This window comes from Apiospora kogelbergensis (genome assembly GCF_038363985.1).
Source record: "Apiospora kogelbergensis strain CBS 113332 chromosome Unknown utg000017l_segment0_segment0, whole genome shotgun sequence".
In the NCBI taxonomy this organism is placed as follows: domain Eukaryota; kingdom Fungi; phylum Ascomycota; class Sordariomycetes; order Amphisphaeriales; family Apiosporaceae; genus Apiospora; species Apiospora kogelbergensis.
In genome coordinates, this window is record NW_027117434.1 from 56,830 (window position 1) to 74,329 (window position 17,500).

General features: G+C 52.7%; 4 protein-coding genes across 4 annotated transcripts; 3 read left to right on the forward strand and 1 right to left on the reverse strand.

The window, feature by feature from the left end:
* Window positions 1-7,823: 7,823 nt before the first annotated feature.
* Window positions 7,824-8,105, forward strand: PG998_014965 (uncharacterized protein; the record flags this gene model as incomplete). The annotated part of the gene is made up of 1 exon (XM_066881781.1): window positions 7,824-8,105. One exon carries the CDS (start codon window positions 7,824-7,826, stop codon window positions 8,103-8,105), a length of 282 nt encoding a protein of 93 aa, XP_066723176.1.
* A 1,301-nt stretch (window positions 8,106-9,406) lies between these two features.
* PG998_014966 (uncharacterized protein) lies at window positions 9,407-10,668 on the reverse strand (the record flags this gene model as incomplete). Its single annotated transcript, XM_066881782.1, has 6 exons — window positions 9,407-9,473; window positions 9,574-9,906; window positions 10,012-10,077; window positions 10,181-10,420; window positions 10,500-10,554; window positions 10,632-10,668. 6 exons carry the CDS (start codon window positions 10,666-10,668, stop codon window positions 9,407-9,409), a joined length of 798 nt encoding a protein of 265 aa, XP_066723177.1.
* A 685-nt stretch (window positions 10,669-11,353) lies between these two features.
* On the forward strand, window positions 11,354-12,683 carry PG998_014967 (uncharacterized protein; the record flags this gene model as incomplete). Its single annotated transcript, XM_066881783.1, has 2 exons — window positions 11,354-11,650; window positions 11,775-12,683. The coding sequence occupies 2 exons, from the start codon at window positions 11,354-11,356 to the stop codon at window positions 12,681-12,683; spliced, it is 1,206 nt and encodes a 401-aa protein (XP_066723178.1).
* A 1,629-nt stretch (window positions 12,684-14,312) lies between these two features.
* Window positions 14,313-15,980, forward strand: PG998_014968 (transposase; the record flags this gene model as incomplete). The annotated part of the gene is made up of 1 exon (XM_066881784.1): window positions 14,313-15,980. One exon carries the CDS (start codon window positions 14,313-14,315, stop codon window positions 15,978-15,980), a length of 1,668 nt encoding a protein of 555 aa, XP_066723179.1.
* Window positions 15,981-17,500: the final 1,520 nt, after the last annotated feature.

Sequence of the window (17,500 nt, forward strand, 5' to 3'; positions counted from 1 at the left end):
TCTTGCAATCCTGTATCTATGCAAAGAGCAAGAAGCTGAACGATTGATGACACTGGGCTTTCATTTTGGTCGTACACACAGTCGGCTTCAGTATATATGTCTAGGAAAGTAGTGATTGTAGTATAGTAGAACTTCACAAGGCTTCCGTCACTCCGCCTCTCCTTCCTATCAGCCTGAGCTTTGAAACTGAGCTTTTTGGTACTTACCCAAAACATCTTTGCAAACGAAATTTGCATGTATAGACAGCATATCCAGAAGGGCAGCCACGGCAATGTCAGCTCACTGCGACACATTCCTTGATTCGGAAGCGGAAGACGACGACATAGGTAAGTCGATGGCTAAGCAAAAGATGGCTTTCCATTAGTTAATTGATTTAGGAACCAACAGCCGTTGCTCTAGTGATGTACTAGACAGCCCAGGTAGCCTCAAGGACTTCATCGATGACTCAGCCTCAAACGAGAGCAGCTTCGCTATATCAGAGCAGCACAGCCCCTCGACTGGTGACGAGGGTGAGTCCAGCACGTCGAGATCCCCCCCAGAGGAGCGATCGTCCTCCGATGTTGGGCATCTCTACAGGCTACTTGCAAACCTACATAAAGCACTTGTCCTGCTTCAGAAGTCGATGGGGGTCGTGGAAGAGCTAGTACTACAGCAGACAGCGTCGCCAATTTTGGCGGAGGATAAGAGCAGGTAAAGCATACGCAATGCATAGAGGGCGATGCAGATCTGGATATTCCCTTCACCAGACATATCCTGCGTTTCCGTTACTTCTAGGAGAGCGAGATATCATAGATTTATCAATGGAACCGCTTAGAAAATTCATCGTAGAAGAGCTTTGAGAAGTGGTCACACATCCGTTGTCTTATGGTCACTCTCAGATGTTCATATTTTGGTCTCGGTGTAGCCAACGAGTTTCAACACCTGCCAATGTATTACCCCTCCGCGGGCCAGTAACCTGTTCACTTCCTATCCCGAAACCATTACCCCGACGTTTGGGTCCTCCAACATCCTAGCCATCTCATCACAAGTTATACGCACCCATTTTCGATTCATGGCATTATACCCGCTGAAACTTTGCATCTTCTCGTCCCAAACAAGCGGCACGGGGAACCCATAGCCGCCCGGCCGCACAACCAACGACAGGAAAGGCAGACCTGCCAACACGTAGGGCGAAAGGTCCTCACTGCTCCATGATTCTTGCCCAAGGACATCGTCCCACAATGCACATCGTCGCTTCCAAAAGAAGCGTTGGGCCACTGGCGTAATCCTGGAGACGACCTCGACGAGGCGCCAGGTAGAGCCAGCCGGACGGCCTCTTGCACGCTTGCATGGCCTTGATTCATCTGCTTTCCTTGCCTTCCGTTTGCGGCAAGGGGTACCCGAAATTTCCGCCTGAGCTAATTGTGAGACGTCCTCCTCCATCGACATTGATATAGCAGGATCTGGGTGGGGCCATCCGTAGTGCTCTAGCGGAAGCGATGCTGCTGAGGGGATTATATCCTCCAGGTCGTCCTGCACGAGAACCGAACCATTCACCTGGCCGACTCCGCCTAAGGATTGGCTGCGTGATCGTTCAGGCTGAGGGAACGAGTTTGTGCTGCATCGTCATTTGTCGTTCCATCATGCCCAAGCCCAACCTCCAAGAGCTCATCCCAAGCCCTCCACCACTTGTCGTCATATTCTGCAGGTTTTTGTTCCAAGAAGCACAGCATGTCGTCCAATATAGGGTTCTCAAAATTTCTTCCATCGAAGCATTCAGATGATAATGGTGTTATAGGGGCAACGGCCTTGCTGGAGAAAAAGTATGCTGCCTGATCCTCTGTCCACGGCGGGAGAATAGAAAGGATACCCTCACTGCCTAGCCATTCAAGCTCAAGTGATAGACTATGATAGGAGAAGTCGAAGCACGAGGAATAATAATCTTCCTCTAACTGATGAGCTGGGTCGTTGGTCCGCGGCAAAGTCATGATAGGTAGGCCATGTGCTTCATGAGCAGAGTTGATGGTGATGTTTTCGGAGGTGCACATCGTCGTGAAGGTCTTGTGGTTGAGAAAAGTGAAGAAAGTGAAGAGAGAAAGTAAAGAGGATTCTATCTGATGAAGGAAGTACGGGTTTATATAGTACCTGGTCGCTGGGCTGGTCGATCATAGAGTGTTGCAGAGGACTGCGGAATTTCACATCTGGCCGTGAAGTCGTTTTCTGTTGGCCGACTTGGAAGCCCGTCTCCGGTTGCAACCATGATCTCTCTCGTATTGAGGCCTCCCTCGATATCGTGTGTCATTCAATGGATGATGCAGCTACGATGCTACACCGTCAGCGCCGGTGTTTTCAGGCCTCCAGGGCTGTTCCATACCAGACCGCCTGGGCAAGGAATCGCACAGAACATAAATACCCCCATTCACATCCTCTCCCCAACTTTGCTTCTTCCTGTTCCTCCCATCTTACCACACCATCCTCTCCATTCCATCTATTTCCGTTCACACATATAACCTGAGGACGTACGTCTACTCCAATTTCTCGGTACCAAATACCATGCCAACCTCTGATGGGACAGTTTCGACTGCTCAGTCCGTCGATGTGGGATATAACAAAATCGATGGACTGTTTTACGGTCCCATCGAGGAGCGTGACCACTTGATCAACACCATTGCCAATCCCACCTTGATAAATGGTGCCATCATCTTCGACATCACCTGGAAGCCAGTGTGGGTAGATGCACATGATATTATGGGGGAAGGTGTCCCGTACCTCTACGAAGCTTTGCACCTATGTGGTGGTGGCTTCCAGAAAGACACGAGATGGTCACGTCGCCTCAAGCTGGGTGAAACAGAGAATGCGGGGATTTTCCCGGCCAGGGTTGCTAATATGATGAGTTAGCATTCCAACTTTCCTAAGCTGCTTGCTGGAACGCACAGCAAGAAACGTAGTCGCGGGTGCGTTTAGTATCACGCGGCCGCTCGTCTAACATAGTCAGGCGTATGACGTCCACTATTCGTAGCACGAAGCAGCGTTAGTCCAGACTCGCTTTCTTCCTTGGAGCCACGAGACAACATTTCATGGCTATGGTGGCCCTTCAAATCCATGCACGCCTCCACAGACGTAAAGTCCTTCGCATCCTCCCCTGTCAGCATGCCAATCTTATATATTTCGACCCAGCCCGTCACCATAGACCAGCGCCCGAGGAGGAATAGAAGCCAAATGCCATTCATCTGCTGGTCTGTCAGCCACTATTCGCTTCTATTCGGACCGCAATGCGTTAGGAGTTACTTACAGCAAGGAGAACGAGGACAGCCACTACTGTCCGCAGTGGAACGACAAGGCCCTTCGCATATTGTAGACATCTGTTTTTCTTGTTCACCTTCTCCATCGCAAGGCACTCGACCCAGGGTCGAGCCTTATCACTCGTCTTGGCTGACTGGACCACGTTGTCCTGGAAGACGAAGACGACGGCGAAGAAGATGACGTCACAAATGATGATCAGTACAATGGCAATACCACGCCACTGTAGCTGGATGACGCGCCTAATCCGATGATAGGCTTGCGTTGGGGACATGATGCGAACACTGGCTGAGTAGGGCGGTAGCTCGGAGCGTTCTGTCGTGGCGCTATTGCTTGCCAGCGATGCCAGATAGACCTTTATACAGTATCCGAAGGTCGCGAACTGCATGATGACGGTGAGACCGGCGAAGACCAAAAGAGGGACCCAGAACGCAGCTAGGCTATTACGGTGGTTGACGTGGCAGGTCTGTCCAAACCGGAACGACACACCGCTCACAGTCAAGGCGATGACCAGACCAATGATGGGGATACCCCAGCCGAGTAGCTGGGAAAGCCACATGAAGCCTCTTCCAACCACGATCTGCCAGCAGATCTGGAGATGCAACGACAGAGTCCGCAGGAAAACCCACATGACTCCGGCCCAGCCACCCCCGATCAAGAACACCCCAGAAGCCGTGCATAAACTGCTCGAGTTCATGCTATGTGGAGTGATCTCGTTGAAACACTGGTCGGGCTTGCCTGCGAGGGGGATAATGAAGCCGAGCTATAAAACATCAGAAGACATTTCCATACGACCCCGGGACTGGAGGCAACTTGCGTTCATGAAGCTCACAGCGCAGGTGAGTCTAATACTGAGGTAATGGCGATGTGTTTTCTCGGCTGCGAGGAAGGCCATCAGGGTATGCCCAGTCCGTCATAGGGCACGGTAAGCAGCACGACAAAGGCCCGAATCGTTGACATAACCGTCCATCAACAACTGCAAGATCTTTAGCAACATGGATAGTATGCGGTTTCACTTTCTTTTTACTTACAGCCACCGGTAGCCGGAAACGCCAGCTCATTCAGGAAAGGTGCAGGACAAGGAAAGATAGACGCGTTGCCGGCCATCTCGACAGACGATGATCGATCTTTACCCTTTCCCTGTACTCTCAATGCGTTGCGTATAGGTATAGTAAGGAACAGCAGGTATGGATGATCTAGCCATGAGTGGAGAGCGTAGCATATGAGAAAGACGGGGTACTGGGCCAGGCAGCATTGGTGACCCCAAATCCCAACGGTAGTGAAGTACTTCAGGAGGTCCGGGATAGTACTCATTGAAAAGTCACAGGCGTTCGCGTGGTGGATAGAAGTCGGTGGGCGCTCATTTGAGCTCTCGGCATTCGATAATACGGCAGAGCTCGAACTAGTGGACAGGCATCCATTACGACACGAGACTACTAGTGCGGCGATTGCAGGTTTTCCTGGCTCAGCCTACATGCGACGGGCTTCAGATCAGGCTCAACAACAGAACAAGCTAGTGTTAGTCACTTCGCAGTACTAACTGGAGTAGACCAAAAAAGGAGTTTAATGACTTACTGGGCGCCCAAGTTTAGTTCAGCTCCTTGGCCTCTTAGTACATTTTTAGATCACGATAGAAGGTATTCCCACACAGCTAATAAGGGACCCCATTGTAGTTCTTGTGTGCCACACTGGCGACGGTGGTAATGGATCCCAGAAGCGGCTTCCTACGTAGCAACTAGCCTCAATTACCTCTACGAGGTACTGTAGGGTCATTCGCTTTTGTTTCTATTCCCCGGATAGGTGGCACATTGCCACTGTTTATCCGTCCGACACTGCCTATTATGTACCTCATATTATTCTTCATCGTACAACACGATGGCTTCCGCGCCTGCTAACATCAACAAGGCCGTGGATTTCGACACCGGCTTTCCTGTGTCCTTCGCCTTCCACACCACGTCCTTGAGGCATCCAGAAGCTAATACGGCACCTGGTGTGTCCATAACTGCCGAAGATATCAATCCCATCACAACTCAAGAGCAATCATACAAGCCTCTGCTCCGCAAAGCCAAGCATACCATTGGTCGTGCCATGGTCGCCTTCGAAGCGCCAGTACCTCAGAAGGATTCGAACTTCACAGTGGCACCTGCGACGAAGGACACTGATCTTGGCAAGAGGAAGAATTCGCGAAGGTTTTGGGAGAAGTGGCTCCCTGGAGGGCTCTTCAACTCTGGACCAGGTGGGATGGAGTAATCAGAGGCGGAATCACTGCAGCACGCGAAGTTGGATCGAGCTGCAAGTAGTTTTGCGTACACTGTGAGAGAAGTGCGACTACAAAAGCAGAGCTGACGTAGAATATATGCTGCTTTGATTACTGTAGAAGGCAGTGGGGAATTAGATTAACCCGGAGCCTCTCCGGGATCCCAGATTGCTCGAAATGGAGACATGAACACTAAAGGGAGTGGCTTCAAAATAGCAGCACAGCAGTAGCTCCTTGTCTCGTGGTCTCTGCTCTGATTAGGTGTAGAAAGGATGCGATGGAAAAGGATGGCACATACGTCTATTGGTATTGTACATATAGCCTCACACCGTACCGACGAAGGAGGCAGGAGGGCTTTGTACAGTATTACGAACCGCAGAAAGCTATTGTATAATCAAAGAAATATCATATCTATACTGAATAATCTTTAGCCTATACATCTTTGAGTAATTGATCTCTTTTCCTTTTCTCTTCACCTCCCTCTACCAACCAGCAAACCTCGAAACCCTGTTCTTCGCAACTTCCAGGACGGCAAAGACGATGGGAGACCAGCTGCTTCTCAGCACTGTGCCTGCTGCACAATCCAAAGATCCCGAAACAAGACGCCAGACGAATCGCGATGCGGCTAGGGCTACTCGTGCACGGAAGGCAGAAGATATTACGCAGATAAGGGCGACAATAGAGGGACTGCGAGATGAGATAGGGAAGATGAGAGCTGAAATCAGCGATCTGACTCTGCTCATCACCAAGACCCCTAATCCGCATTTCGCTGGCTCGGGGTCGATTGACCCTGCTTTACTCCCGTCTGTAGGTTTTCCAAACACGTACGATATGGGCGGCCTATCCGACCTCTGTTCGCCATGGTCCCGTACGATGAATCCAGCACTTTTTGGAGATGGTGCGGAGTGTAGTGTACGATGGCCCGAGGACATCATCAGCGATAGAGCGAACTCTGCGGACAGTGACACTGCTGCCTCTATGAAGCAGTCGCTTGACATGCCATCTTTGCCTCCCGACAACAGTGTCGAGAGGCGAGCCTAGCCTTGTATGGAGAAGACCAACGACCGAGGTACAAATGGCAACGCTTTTGCGTACGGGAGAGAAACCTCGCAGCCTTGGCGGTAGAATTTCTGGTAGAATATAGAAAATGAAGGTTTACTACCTGTATTGAAGGCTGATTGTTGTGACTGACCATTGCATAGAAGCTATTGATGTTCGGCTCACGTTCCAAAATATTGAAGGGAGGTGAAAGAAGCGGGTTAAGGGGATGGCGGGTCTCGTCAGCTACAGGAGAAAGCAGCTGCGCTACGTGGGGCGGGCTACTAACTAGTCTTATTATGTCCTCGCGAAACCCCCATCAAACAAGACGCATTATGGCCCCTTTACCACCTTGTTTCTTGGCCTTCATGGCGGCTGTCAAACAATCGAGAGTAATTCGACTGTTCGTTGGCGCCTGTACCGTGCAGAACAGGACTTCCTGCGGGTCCCACCCTGATTCTTTCCGTGTACAATCGTCCACTCCGCGTTCGAAGCTTCAGCCTCCACTCCTGGACCAGCTCGGCCATCTCCACAACATTGCTAGCAGGTTCGAAGGTCGGCTCCCACTAGACCCTATAGCAAGTCGCACCGCCCATCACTTCTTCTCCGGTGATAGTACCCAGCCACTGATCATACCGTTACAGCACCACCTGGCTTTCCAATGCGCTGGGGCTTCCTAGGATCCATGGTCACGGCACGACATCGCCAGTCCTTCTGTTCGCCGCCGGTTCGAATCTCCTTCTCGATGGCAGAACGAATCGTTCCCGCCGTCATCTTGGCGCGACCTTCGTCATCCATCCGAGAGGTGTCGATGGTGCAGTATAGAGTGTCGGTGAAGGTCGAGGGTGTAGTATTCATCGAGGTAAGTGTGCGCAAGTTGCTTGGCTGGCTTGCCGGTGGCGTACGCGCGACCTGCGCGTAGGAGGCTTGTGGACTCGTCTGCGCGCTCGTGTTCAGGGCCTGGCTGTTTTGAATGGCCTCCAATTGATCGCGGATGTGCTTAAGCTCTTCGGAAAGACGGCGGTTCTCGCTCTGAGAGGCTTCGTATCGTTGGTTTATCTCTTGGATAGTGGCACTCTGGGCTACCACTTACCTTCTTTTGAAATTTCATCATCCTATACATACGTCCAGAGAACCTCCCTCTTCTTCGCCCATCCCATCCTTACACCAGCCAACATCGTATCCAATTACTTCGATCAACTGCCTCCATCATGCCGGCTTCTCGATCGCCAAACCCAGCGTCATCGCGATGCAGTCGCTCCCAGACTATCTCGTACGCAGCCTGGAGATCACGCTTGTCAGCATGTGTATGGCGCTGCGGTCGTGGATCCGCGCCGGTATCCTTGCCCCCAACGACATTGACGATATGGTGCTATCAACAGCCGAATCAGTGGGAAATAGTGCGATTGGGCAGATGACGGAGGATATACAGGCTGATTTGATTAGCCAGTGGCTCACAAACGCGATAAACGACACCCCCGACTCTGATGCCGACATCAACGAATTCGGCGAAGACGAGATGCCTGAATAGCCTCACTTTTGCCAATTGGGAAATCGGGATCCATCCTTCGACAGGGGTTTTACACATGTGTGTTACACTACACCGGACCTCTTGGCTTGGCACACTACACTACACTACACTGAAGGGCGATGTGTAGATATGTGTAGTGTATCGGAGCCTTGTTTGAGACTCCTTTGAAGTATTTGCCATTGTCCGAATTAGTTCTAGCTATAGTGCGCTCCCATTAGCTAACATGGCTTACCATCAAGGAACGCCTGATCGAGGTACAGAGGCCACGCCTGTTTCGCTCCCTCCCCTTTTTCTTCTGGATAGGTACTCGTGGAAGTACGTCGAGGTGCAAAGGGGATAACATGTCAATGGGTGTCGGTAGGCGGTACAAGCGCTGCGAGAGCCGTTTCTTCAGTATATACGGTTATACGGCAGGTTGGATGGTACGTATGTACCGGACCATGACCACGCCAGCGTGGAATTAGACGCAACATGGCTGGACCGATTGCCAAGAAGCACTTCCTAGTCGAGGAATCGGTAGCAGTTATCGAGTTCCAAGCGCGAAGGCTGATTGTATTAACTCCATAGAGGAAGGTTCTAGTCTAGGGAGAAGCGAGGGAGAAATAGAGCTATCATGAGCTGGCCAAACTAAATAATACCTGTGCGTACTGCGAGTCTGTGACGCTGTACTTCTGTGGCTTTCGGTCGTGGCACGTGCCGGCAATTGCTGTTGTCTAGTCCTTCACTCGTAACAGAGCGGCCAGTCAAGTGAACAAAGTGTTGTCTGGCCTCTGCTCACAGACTGCTGTCTATATAACACGCTACTTGTGAAAGCAGGAGATTCCATACATGGGGCTCCTTCGAAGACAATTGTATTGGGCTGGATCAATCTCGATGAACCAATTCGCTGAAAAGGCCGTTGCGGTGTTAAATGTCATTATTACTTGTTCCTGTTCCCTAGCGGCCTGATTCAATACTACGGCATTATGGTAGTTGTAATGCGACTGGGCGTTATGAGCATGCCCTCAGTCAGGCCGACTCTGATGCCGAGCAGGTGCAGGAATCGGGATCATTCATGTTCGCAAGTATAGTCCATCGGCTAGAGGTGTATCAGTCCTTTCCAGGTGAATGTAAAACCCCTTGGAAAACCAAACAGTTTATGGTACTCTGGGGTTGCATTTCGCGGTGTTCTGCGCAACAGACCACGAGCACGAAATTTTCCCTCTAATTCTTGACATGCTGGCGACCAGCCTATTGCTTCCCAGTCCTCCACAATACTTACCGCTTTTATCTCGTAAGGCAACTGTTTCAGTTCATTACGTTCAGCAAGCCGCCAAAATATCGATGAAAGCCGCTCGGAACTTGTCCGTTTGTAGCACGGCGCCGTAGCTTTGATCAGTCAGCATTTGCAATATGCCAAAGAAGGAAATGAGGAAAGGAAGAACACAATGTAACGGGAACATGAAAGGGATTGGCAGGCAGCGCGTACCCGTGACATTTGCCATCCCGCAGCAGGTGCTCGGCCAGGCGGCGCAACGCACCGACCCGCAAGAGGGCGACGCCGGGCTGGTAGCGGATGTAGCGCCAGGCTTGGGCGGGCGTCAGCTCACCGTCGGAGCAGAGGCTGTACGAGAGCCGTAGCAGGTTGTCGAGGAGGTCGCGGGGCGCGAGGCCGGGCGGTGGGCACGCCAGGCGGCCGGGCGGATGGGGCGCGGTGGGCGCGACGCAGAGCAGCTGCGACGAGACGGTCAAGGCGTGGCCCGTCGGTGCGTGCGCGTCGTGAGGGTCGCCTGCCAGATGGTCGAGACAGGGTCTCTCGAGCCTAGAGAGAGAGGGCCCCGTTGCGTCAGCAATGTGGCGAGCCGAATGCAGGGTGATGTCCGGAAAACCTCGGCAGTAGGGAGGGGAGAGAGGTGACAAAACTCACGTTAAAACAAAATCCATGCCCACCTCCACCTCGTCTGCGTCTCCGATTCGGGTGTCATCTCCAGGGCTATTCAAAATTGTCGTCGCCGGTGAACCGCGTTGTGAAGGCTGTGACGTGAGACATTGCTGGAGCCCGAGTTCGCCGGGCCTTTGGTTGGCCCCCCCCAGACCCCGCAATATGCTCGGGGGCGTGGTACCATGTACCACCGTCTTGGCTAGGCTCGGGGCTATCCTTGGCTACCGATACAGGGGTGAAGACGTCAGCGCTTTGAGAGCTGCGCTGCGTGAGATCGTCGATGATTCTCTGCATCTGTTCGCGTTCTCGCAGCAAGCTTGCTTCGCGGATTCGCGACTGCTTCAGGTCCTCTTCAAGCGACTTGAGGTAGATTTCTTTGCGGTCGCGATAGGTTCTGTCGAAAGTGTTAAACTAGTTACACCCTCACCCAGCACAGAGTAGGATTGATCGGCGGAGCGGGAGGGAGAACCTACTTCTGCGCCTGCCGGAGTTGGCGCCGTCTCTTTATTGCCGCGTCCTCCTTGGGCGCTGTATATTGAAGCATGTTATAGCTTAATTAGCGCACTGTCGGGGATTTGTGCGCGCAATGGATAATGGCTACTCACCATTGGGGTTGAAGATACGGAAGAGCCGGTCACCCATTGAAGCGTTGGTACTCGGGAACAGGCGATGAACTAGATAGGATTACGTATCATTAATCAATCAATCGGCCAGGAATGGTGTGCGAAGATGTGAGCGAGACGGCCAGATTTAAAGAATGGTTCATTCGAAACGGGGATAACGAGGATGGCAGGGCAAACCTGGTCTGAGCCGGAAGGAGGAAGACCCCAAAAGGTCCGTTGATTATCGAATCCAAATTCCCGTTTCCGGCCTAGCCCTGCGGCTGTTCTTGCATACACAGTGGGGGTTGCAACCCCGCCAAGTCGTTAGGGTCTCTCATTCGTGTATCACTCAGCTGTAGCGCGGGAACACGGTGTGCATTGAATCCCCTGCAATTAAGCTTAATGTAACCGCGCCTTGTTTGCTATGTCTGCTGGGTAATCAAAATTACCCGATTCGGAAATATTGATCACTAACCAGTTCCTCGCCCGCATGTGTCCTGGCGCCATGCCATGTGTATATATTACACAGACCCGTCGCCTTGTTCAAGAGATGGGGGATGCAACCAGCCCATTCACCTTCTCTCACTCTCTCGTCAGTCCTCCTACGCAGCCAGCCTGCAAGTTCTACTCTCTTTCTCCGGCAGCCGGCTTGTCACGTGTGCTCTCCTAATCCCAACATCCTTACTTGATCAGACAAACCCTGGCATCTTAATCGTGGCGCCATCATGAAGTTCATCCCCACTCCCTTGTTGGCCCTGATGGCCCTTCCCATGGTCCCGGGAACGCTAGCTCGTCCTTCGTCGTGCAAAGCCAAGGTCGTCGCACCCAAGGCTATCTACACCATCAGCAACGATCAGCAAAACGCCGTTGTAGCCATGCCCGTGCAGGCGGATGGTATGGTGGGCAAAGCCACCTCGACTGCTACGGGAGGCACTGGCGCCAACGGTATAGACGGCAGCAAGAATGAGCCATCGGCTCCAGATGCACTGTTTTCCCAGTCGGCCCTGACGGTCGCCGGAAAGGTAAGGAAGCACTTGCGAGCCCTCTACGTGTTTCTAAGGAGCAACTGCCTTCTTCTCGTCCAAGTTTCCTCCCCAAATTCCCCCTGATCACCCTCTTCCGAGGCTAACATCGGACCGGTTACAGATGCTGTTCGCAGTCAACGCCGGCTCCAACACCGTCTCCATGTTCGCCATCGACGCCGCCGACCCGACTAAACTTACCATGGTCGGTAAGCCGGCGGCGGTGCCGGGCGAGTTTCCCACCACGGTCGCGGCCTCGGACAAGAATAAGATGGTGTGTGTGGGCATGACGGGCGCCAAGGCCGGCGTCGCGTGCGCGCCTTTCTCGGCTGGGGGTGGCGTCGGCCCCATGGATGCGCTCCGACCCTTCAATTTGGGCCAGTCCACGCCGCCGGTTGGCCCCACCAACACCGTCTCGCAGGTCTTCTTCTCGCGCGACCAGCGTACCCTCTTCGCGACGGTCAAGGGCGACCCGACCAAGAACAACACTGGCTTCCTCGCCCGATTTGCCGTCGCGGATGCGGGCGGCTGCGGCGGTGCCACCGTCGCCCAGAAGGGTGCCATGGCGTCGCCCGCGGGTACCGCCGTCCTCTTTGGCACCGCGACCATCCCCGGCTCGCAGGACATCTTCGTGACGGACGCCTCGTTCGGGGCCGCCGTGCTCTCCATGCAAGACGCCAACGCCGTCGCGGTCAAGGGCAAGGGCATCGTCGACGGACAGAAGGCGACGTGCTGGGCCACCGTCTCCCCCGCCACCAAGTCGGCCTTTGTCACAGACGTCGGCACCAACCGGCTGGTAGAGATGTCTGTGGCCAACGCCAAGATTATGGGCCAGGTAGACCTCAGCCCCAACGGCGACCCGGGTCTGATTGACCTGATGGCAGGGGGCAACTTCATCTACGCCTTGAGCCCCGGCAACGGCTCTACGCCTCCTGCCATTACAGTCGTTGACGCAATGAAAAAGACTCAAGTCCAGCATTTCAAGATTGGGTCCGCTGGAAAGAATAGCATGGGGCTGGCTATGATGGTATAGTTAGATTGGATTAGGTTGCAACTCGAATATTATTATTGTTAGATCTACCATTCTGTGTTTCATTTTTAATTCCCAATTAATACAATATAATAAAGTATATCCTTACGTCTTACTTCCGTAATATCCTTTTACATTAAAAGTTTTAAATTTCTCAAAGACTACAAAGATCGAACTTATTAAGTTAAACAAAAATAATTTCCTTTATTTAAAATATTTATATAAATTACGACGTAAGCGACTTACGGCGGTGATGCGCCTGCACTCGGAGAAGAGAGTCTGTTGGTTCGCGCGGCCCGCCAGCGTCCCCATGTCTAAGCTCGCCCGCGTGCTCATCGCGGACGTCGACGATGTCGCGACGCTCGGCGAGCCCACTAGGCTGTTGCTGGCGGGGGGCGCGCCGCCCAAGTCGCGGTAGGCAGGATTAATTGGGAATGGGCAAGCTAATGGTACCTGGGTAGAAATAACAAAGGTTGTAAAGGAATGCAAGGAAAGAGCTGAGCTTAGATGATATATAGCAACGTGGTTGAAAAGAGACCGGTGCAGTACGGTGCGACTTACACGCAGCTCAACTTGCGAAGTAGGATATTTCGTGAGTAGGAAGTGCTAGTTCGTAGCCGTTCTTGGGTACCTCAGCAAGCTCTGCATTTGGACCATGGGCATCATGTGTGCACTCCTCCCGATGTGCCTTTCTGACGTGCAGAGTCTAGACTGGCTAAGCTGCGGTAGGGCAGATGTAAACCTCAGGGCGCAGAGCTGCTGATCGCGCCGCCGGTCCAAGGGAGCAAAGCCAGCGAACAGCAGTGCCGATATTGGTGTTGGCCGTGGCGCACTTGCTGGCTCACACGAGGCACTTTCAGGCCTCTCCAATTCCCACCGAGTAGTTGCAGAAAGGATACTGGAGGCCGAAACTACCATTCTGGTCCGCGGAACCGTAGTCGCTTATTGAACCTTCCCGAAGTGCGCCGATTTCAAATGGACCCAGAGCCTGATGTTCCCACCGCTCCGCTTGTACTGTTCCGGCGCAGGGAGGCAGGTTACCTTGAAGCCAGTATAATCCAGTGGCTGCTTTCTTTCTGTTGCATTCCGTCGAGATTCGAATACTCTCCTGGGCTGTTTCCGGTCCTGGCTTCCATCGTTGCCCGCACCTGTTGGCGTACTATTGGGGTGCAGAGCCGGAAGAGTAGCAATGGCGCACTAGTGCGACTAGCGGGTCAGGTCCCTTGAACACACCATCATTAGCGTGGCGCCGTTTCGCGACCCCGCGCCTTCAGGGCCAACTGCCCAATCTTCCTGCTGCGCAAGAACTTTTCAAGACACGCCGAAGAGAAGTTGGCCCGGGGTCCTCTCGCCAACATGGGTTCGGAACCGGATCGGCAGCTCCCCTGGCGACGTTCGCCCAACTCGAGCTCATCATGTCATCAACGTTTCGCACCCGCAAACCAGCACTTGCTAAGCTAAGGCACCCCTCCACGGACCATCCATCCCTTTACGGACCACCGCGTTTTGCCCCACAAACGCGGGTTTTCACCATGGACCCTGAACATGGTAATATGAATTTATTTTACAACCTTTAGTAATTACTTCTATATAATACCCTCATTCTATCCGGTTTCTTTTGCTTATTTCGAAATGGCCTCATTCGAGGCTCAAAAGCGCGCCCACGCTGCGATAGATGACGTAAAGCTCGGGCTAGGCGTTCGCGAGGCCGTCCGGAAATGGGATGCCACCCGATCGTACGTCAACCGGCGCCTAGCCGGTGTGCCGACGAGACAAGAGCTGAATAAGGACCGGCAGGCATTGTCACCTCTCCTAGAGGCTCAATTAGCCCATTGGGCTATTGGCCAAGCCAGGCTAGGCTTCGCACCAGCGTTGGTCAAGTTCAGATCCATGGCTCAGCGCATGTTGAATGCTTCCGGCACCTCTTACCAGCTAGGGCAGCGATGGCATGCTCGGTTTTTGGCCAGAAACGGGGACGTTAAGGCAACTAGGTCCAGAATCATCAACTACAACAGAGTTAACGGCGCCACGGCCGCGAATATCAACGTATTCTTCGACAGACTCGATGCGCCCGAATTGGCTAATATCCCTCCTGAGCGCTTCTATAACACGGACGAAATGGGTATCGGTCAAGGCGTTGGGGGCGACCATTGGGTGATTTCCGAAGCCACTAGCCATATGGCCCTCAAGAAAGATGTCGAGAAGGGCGAATGGATTACTGCTTTGGAGTGTGTGAGCTGCGATGGGGTAGCCCTCCCGCCACTGGTCATTTTCAAGGGGGCCGACGTCCAAAGCCAGTGGTTTCCCAACCAGAATCGGCATCTTTGGGACGACTGGCGATTCAAAGTATCAGCTAGAGGGTGGACCAGTAATGCCACGGCCTTGAATTGGATCGAAGACATCTTTATTCCTCATATACGGTCTCTCCACGGCAACAAATGGGTCGTCCTGGTCTGTGATGGCCATGAATCGCATACGAACGATGACCTTTTATGGCTGTGTCTCTCAAATAAGATATGGCTAGTCTTTTACGAACCACACTGCAGTCATGTAGTCCAGGTTTTGGATGTAGGAGTCTTCGGGTTGTTGAAAAGAAGGCTCAGGAGGCTCTTGAGGGAGTGTCCGAACACGGTCCTTGGACTAAAGCCCACTAAGATGGACATGTTGGAGGTATACCGCCAGGCTAGGATTGACGTATTAACTCTCTCTATAATCAGAAACGCCTGGAGAACGGCTGGGATTTATCTGCGGGATCGATCGAAGCCGTTATCGTCGAGATATGTCATCCTAGAGGATGTGGGTGTTGCCCGAGTATGTTCTAGGGCACCGGAAGTGGTTGAAAGGGAATTAACACCCGATTTCGTCGCCGAACTGGCCCCAACACCTATTAAAACACCCTCTGGTGGCCAGGCATTACGGAGAAGTGGTCGTCAGCTAGCTGCCTTAGACCCTACTTTCAAGCTCCCTTCTCAACGGCTCTTCGTTCGTAAGGCTAGCAAGGCTCTGGACCAACAAGCCGATAAAATCGCGAGTTTAGAAGCGCAGATCGATTACCTTCAATCCAAACTCGACAGAAAGACTGCAAGGGTACGTCAAAAGGTAAGAATCGCACCGGGACAGCGATTCGTTCGCATGGCTGACATACGCCGGGCCAAGCGGAGGCTAAGGGGTAGAGTCGTATACGAGGACGAAGCCAGCGACATCGAGGTGCCAGGCGGGCCACGTAACGCTAATGAAATCATCGAAGGGGACGGAACCGAAGCAGAAGATTGTATTATTGTCGGAAATACTCGAAGATAGCAGTTTTAAATCGATTTCGGCCGTGGAGATGACTTTGATCGAAATAGTCGCTAATGGTGGGTAATCTGGTCCGTGAAGGGACGGTCCGTGGAGGGGTGCGTTAGCTTATATCTACCGTTACGCGGGACGCTATTGTAGCTCTATGGACACTCCAGAAATATACCCCGGGAGAGTCCAGCAAGTTGGCAGAGCTTGAATAGCTAGGCTTCTGTCATGGCCCACACCAGTAGGCAGAAAGACAAGTTCCTATGAGCGGTTTGTCGCTGCAGAACAAAACACGGGACCTCGGGCAGTACCGCGAAGTCTCCAGCGCGCTGCCCCTGGCCGAAGGAAAAATTGAGGCATACTGTATGCGGCGATGATCATATTCATAATTTCATTTTGCCGGGTGCTGCCAAAGTCGCTAGCATATGGTAATGGCGGACTACATGGTCTTCGTGGGTGGTTCTAAACACGATGTATAATGGATGGTGTTGAAGTCTAACCGACTTCTCGACGGATTGGTAAGGCGAGGGAGGCCATGGCACCCCAGTTCGACGCGTTGTGTTGCGGTTCTTATACCAGGACGCGGTTGTAGGCGGTACTCTAGAGACACGCAACGCAGGGAAGGGTATCACTAGAAGAGCATGCCATCTCACAGCGTTCAGTACATTGTTCGTACAGTTCGCGTCCGTTCACGACCTGTGCGAACCTGTGGGAACCGCGTAAATGCAGAGAGCCCTCGTTTTTCTCTGTGCTGGAACACGCCAAGCTTTGTGCCTTGGCTGCCTTGCGCCGTTGGTATTACTGGGTATCCTTGCCTCGGGGTCGCGGAACCGTATCCTGGGAAGATGGAGACACCCCACAAGACGCGCTATACCACGAGCTCCCATAGCTCCAATCAGCCAGCAATCAAGGAAACTTTGGCTGGGCGGTGTGCCGTAGGCTACGAACTGGCGGATGCTTCCAATCCGCAGCATCGGCGAAAGCATCCACTAGAGCAGACTCAAACTCTCCCAATTAAAGCCAGCCGCGTCCGGCAAATGGCACCCCAAACAACATTGCTTCCGCCAAGCCAATCTTGTCACAATCTCGGTGGGTCAATTAACCTTGAATGACCAGGCAGCGGGCGGAGCGGACTGCTTCAATTGTAATGTGATTCAACGTCACCCCGCACCAATCCTCTTGTTTAAATTGGGCCTGACTCGAACGCCGTTGTAGTCGGCTTGGCAGTCTCATAGGCACGGCACGCCACCCCAAGTTAAAGGTTGGGCGGCTTTTTTGGCCCAATGGCGAAGGCGCGTGTTTTACATTCTGATAAACCTTAACGGAAAAACGCAACGGTTCCTCGTACTAATCTAAACTCTATCCTTCAGAATGGCAAAGAACCATGTAAATTGTGCTATAGCCAATGCCTGTACGCGGAGGATGCGCGAGGCTGAAGCCGTTCCGACTGCCAGGTTCAACAACACCCCTTCTATCTTGTACGACCTTACGCTGGGACGTTTCGTATCAAGCTTCATGACTGTTGCTCTCATTGG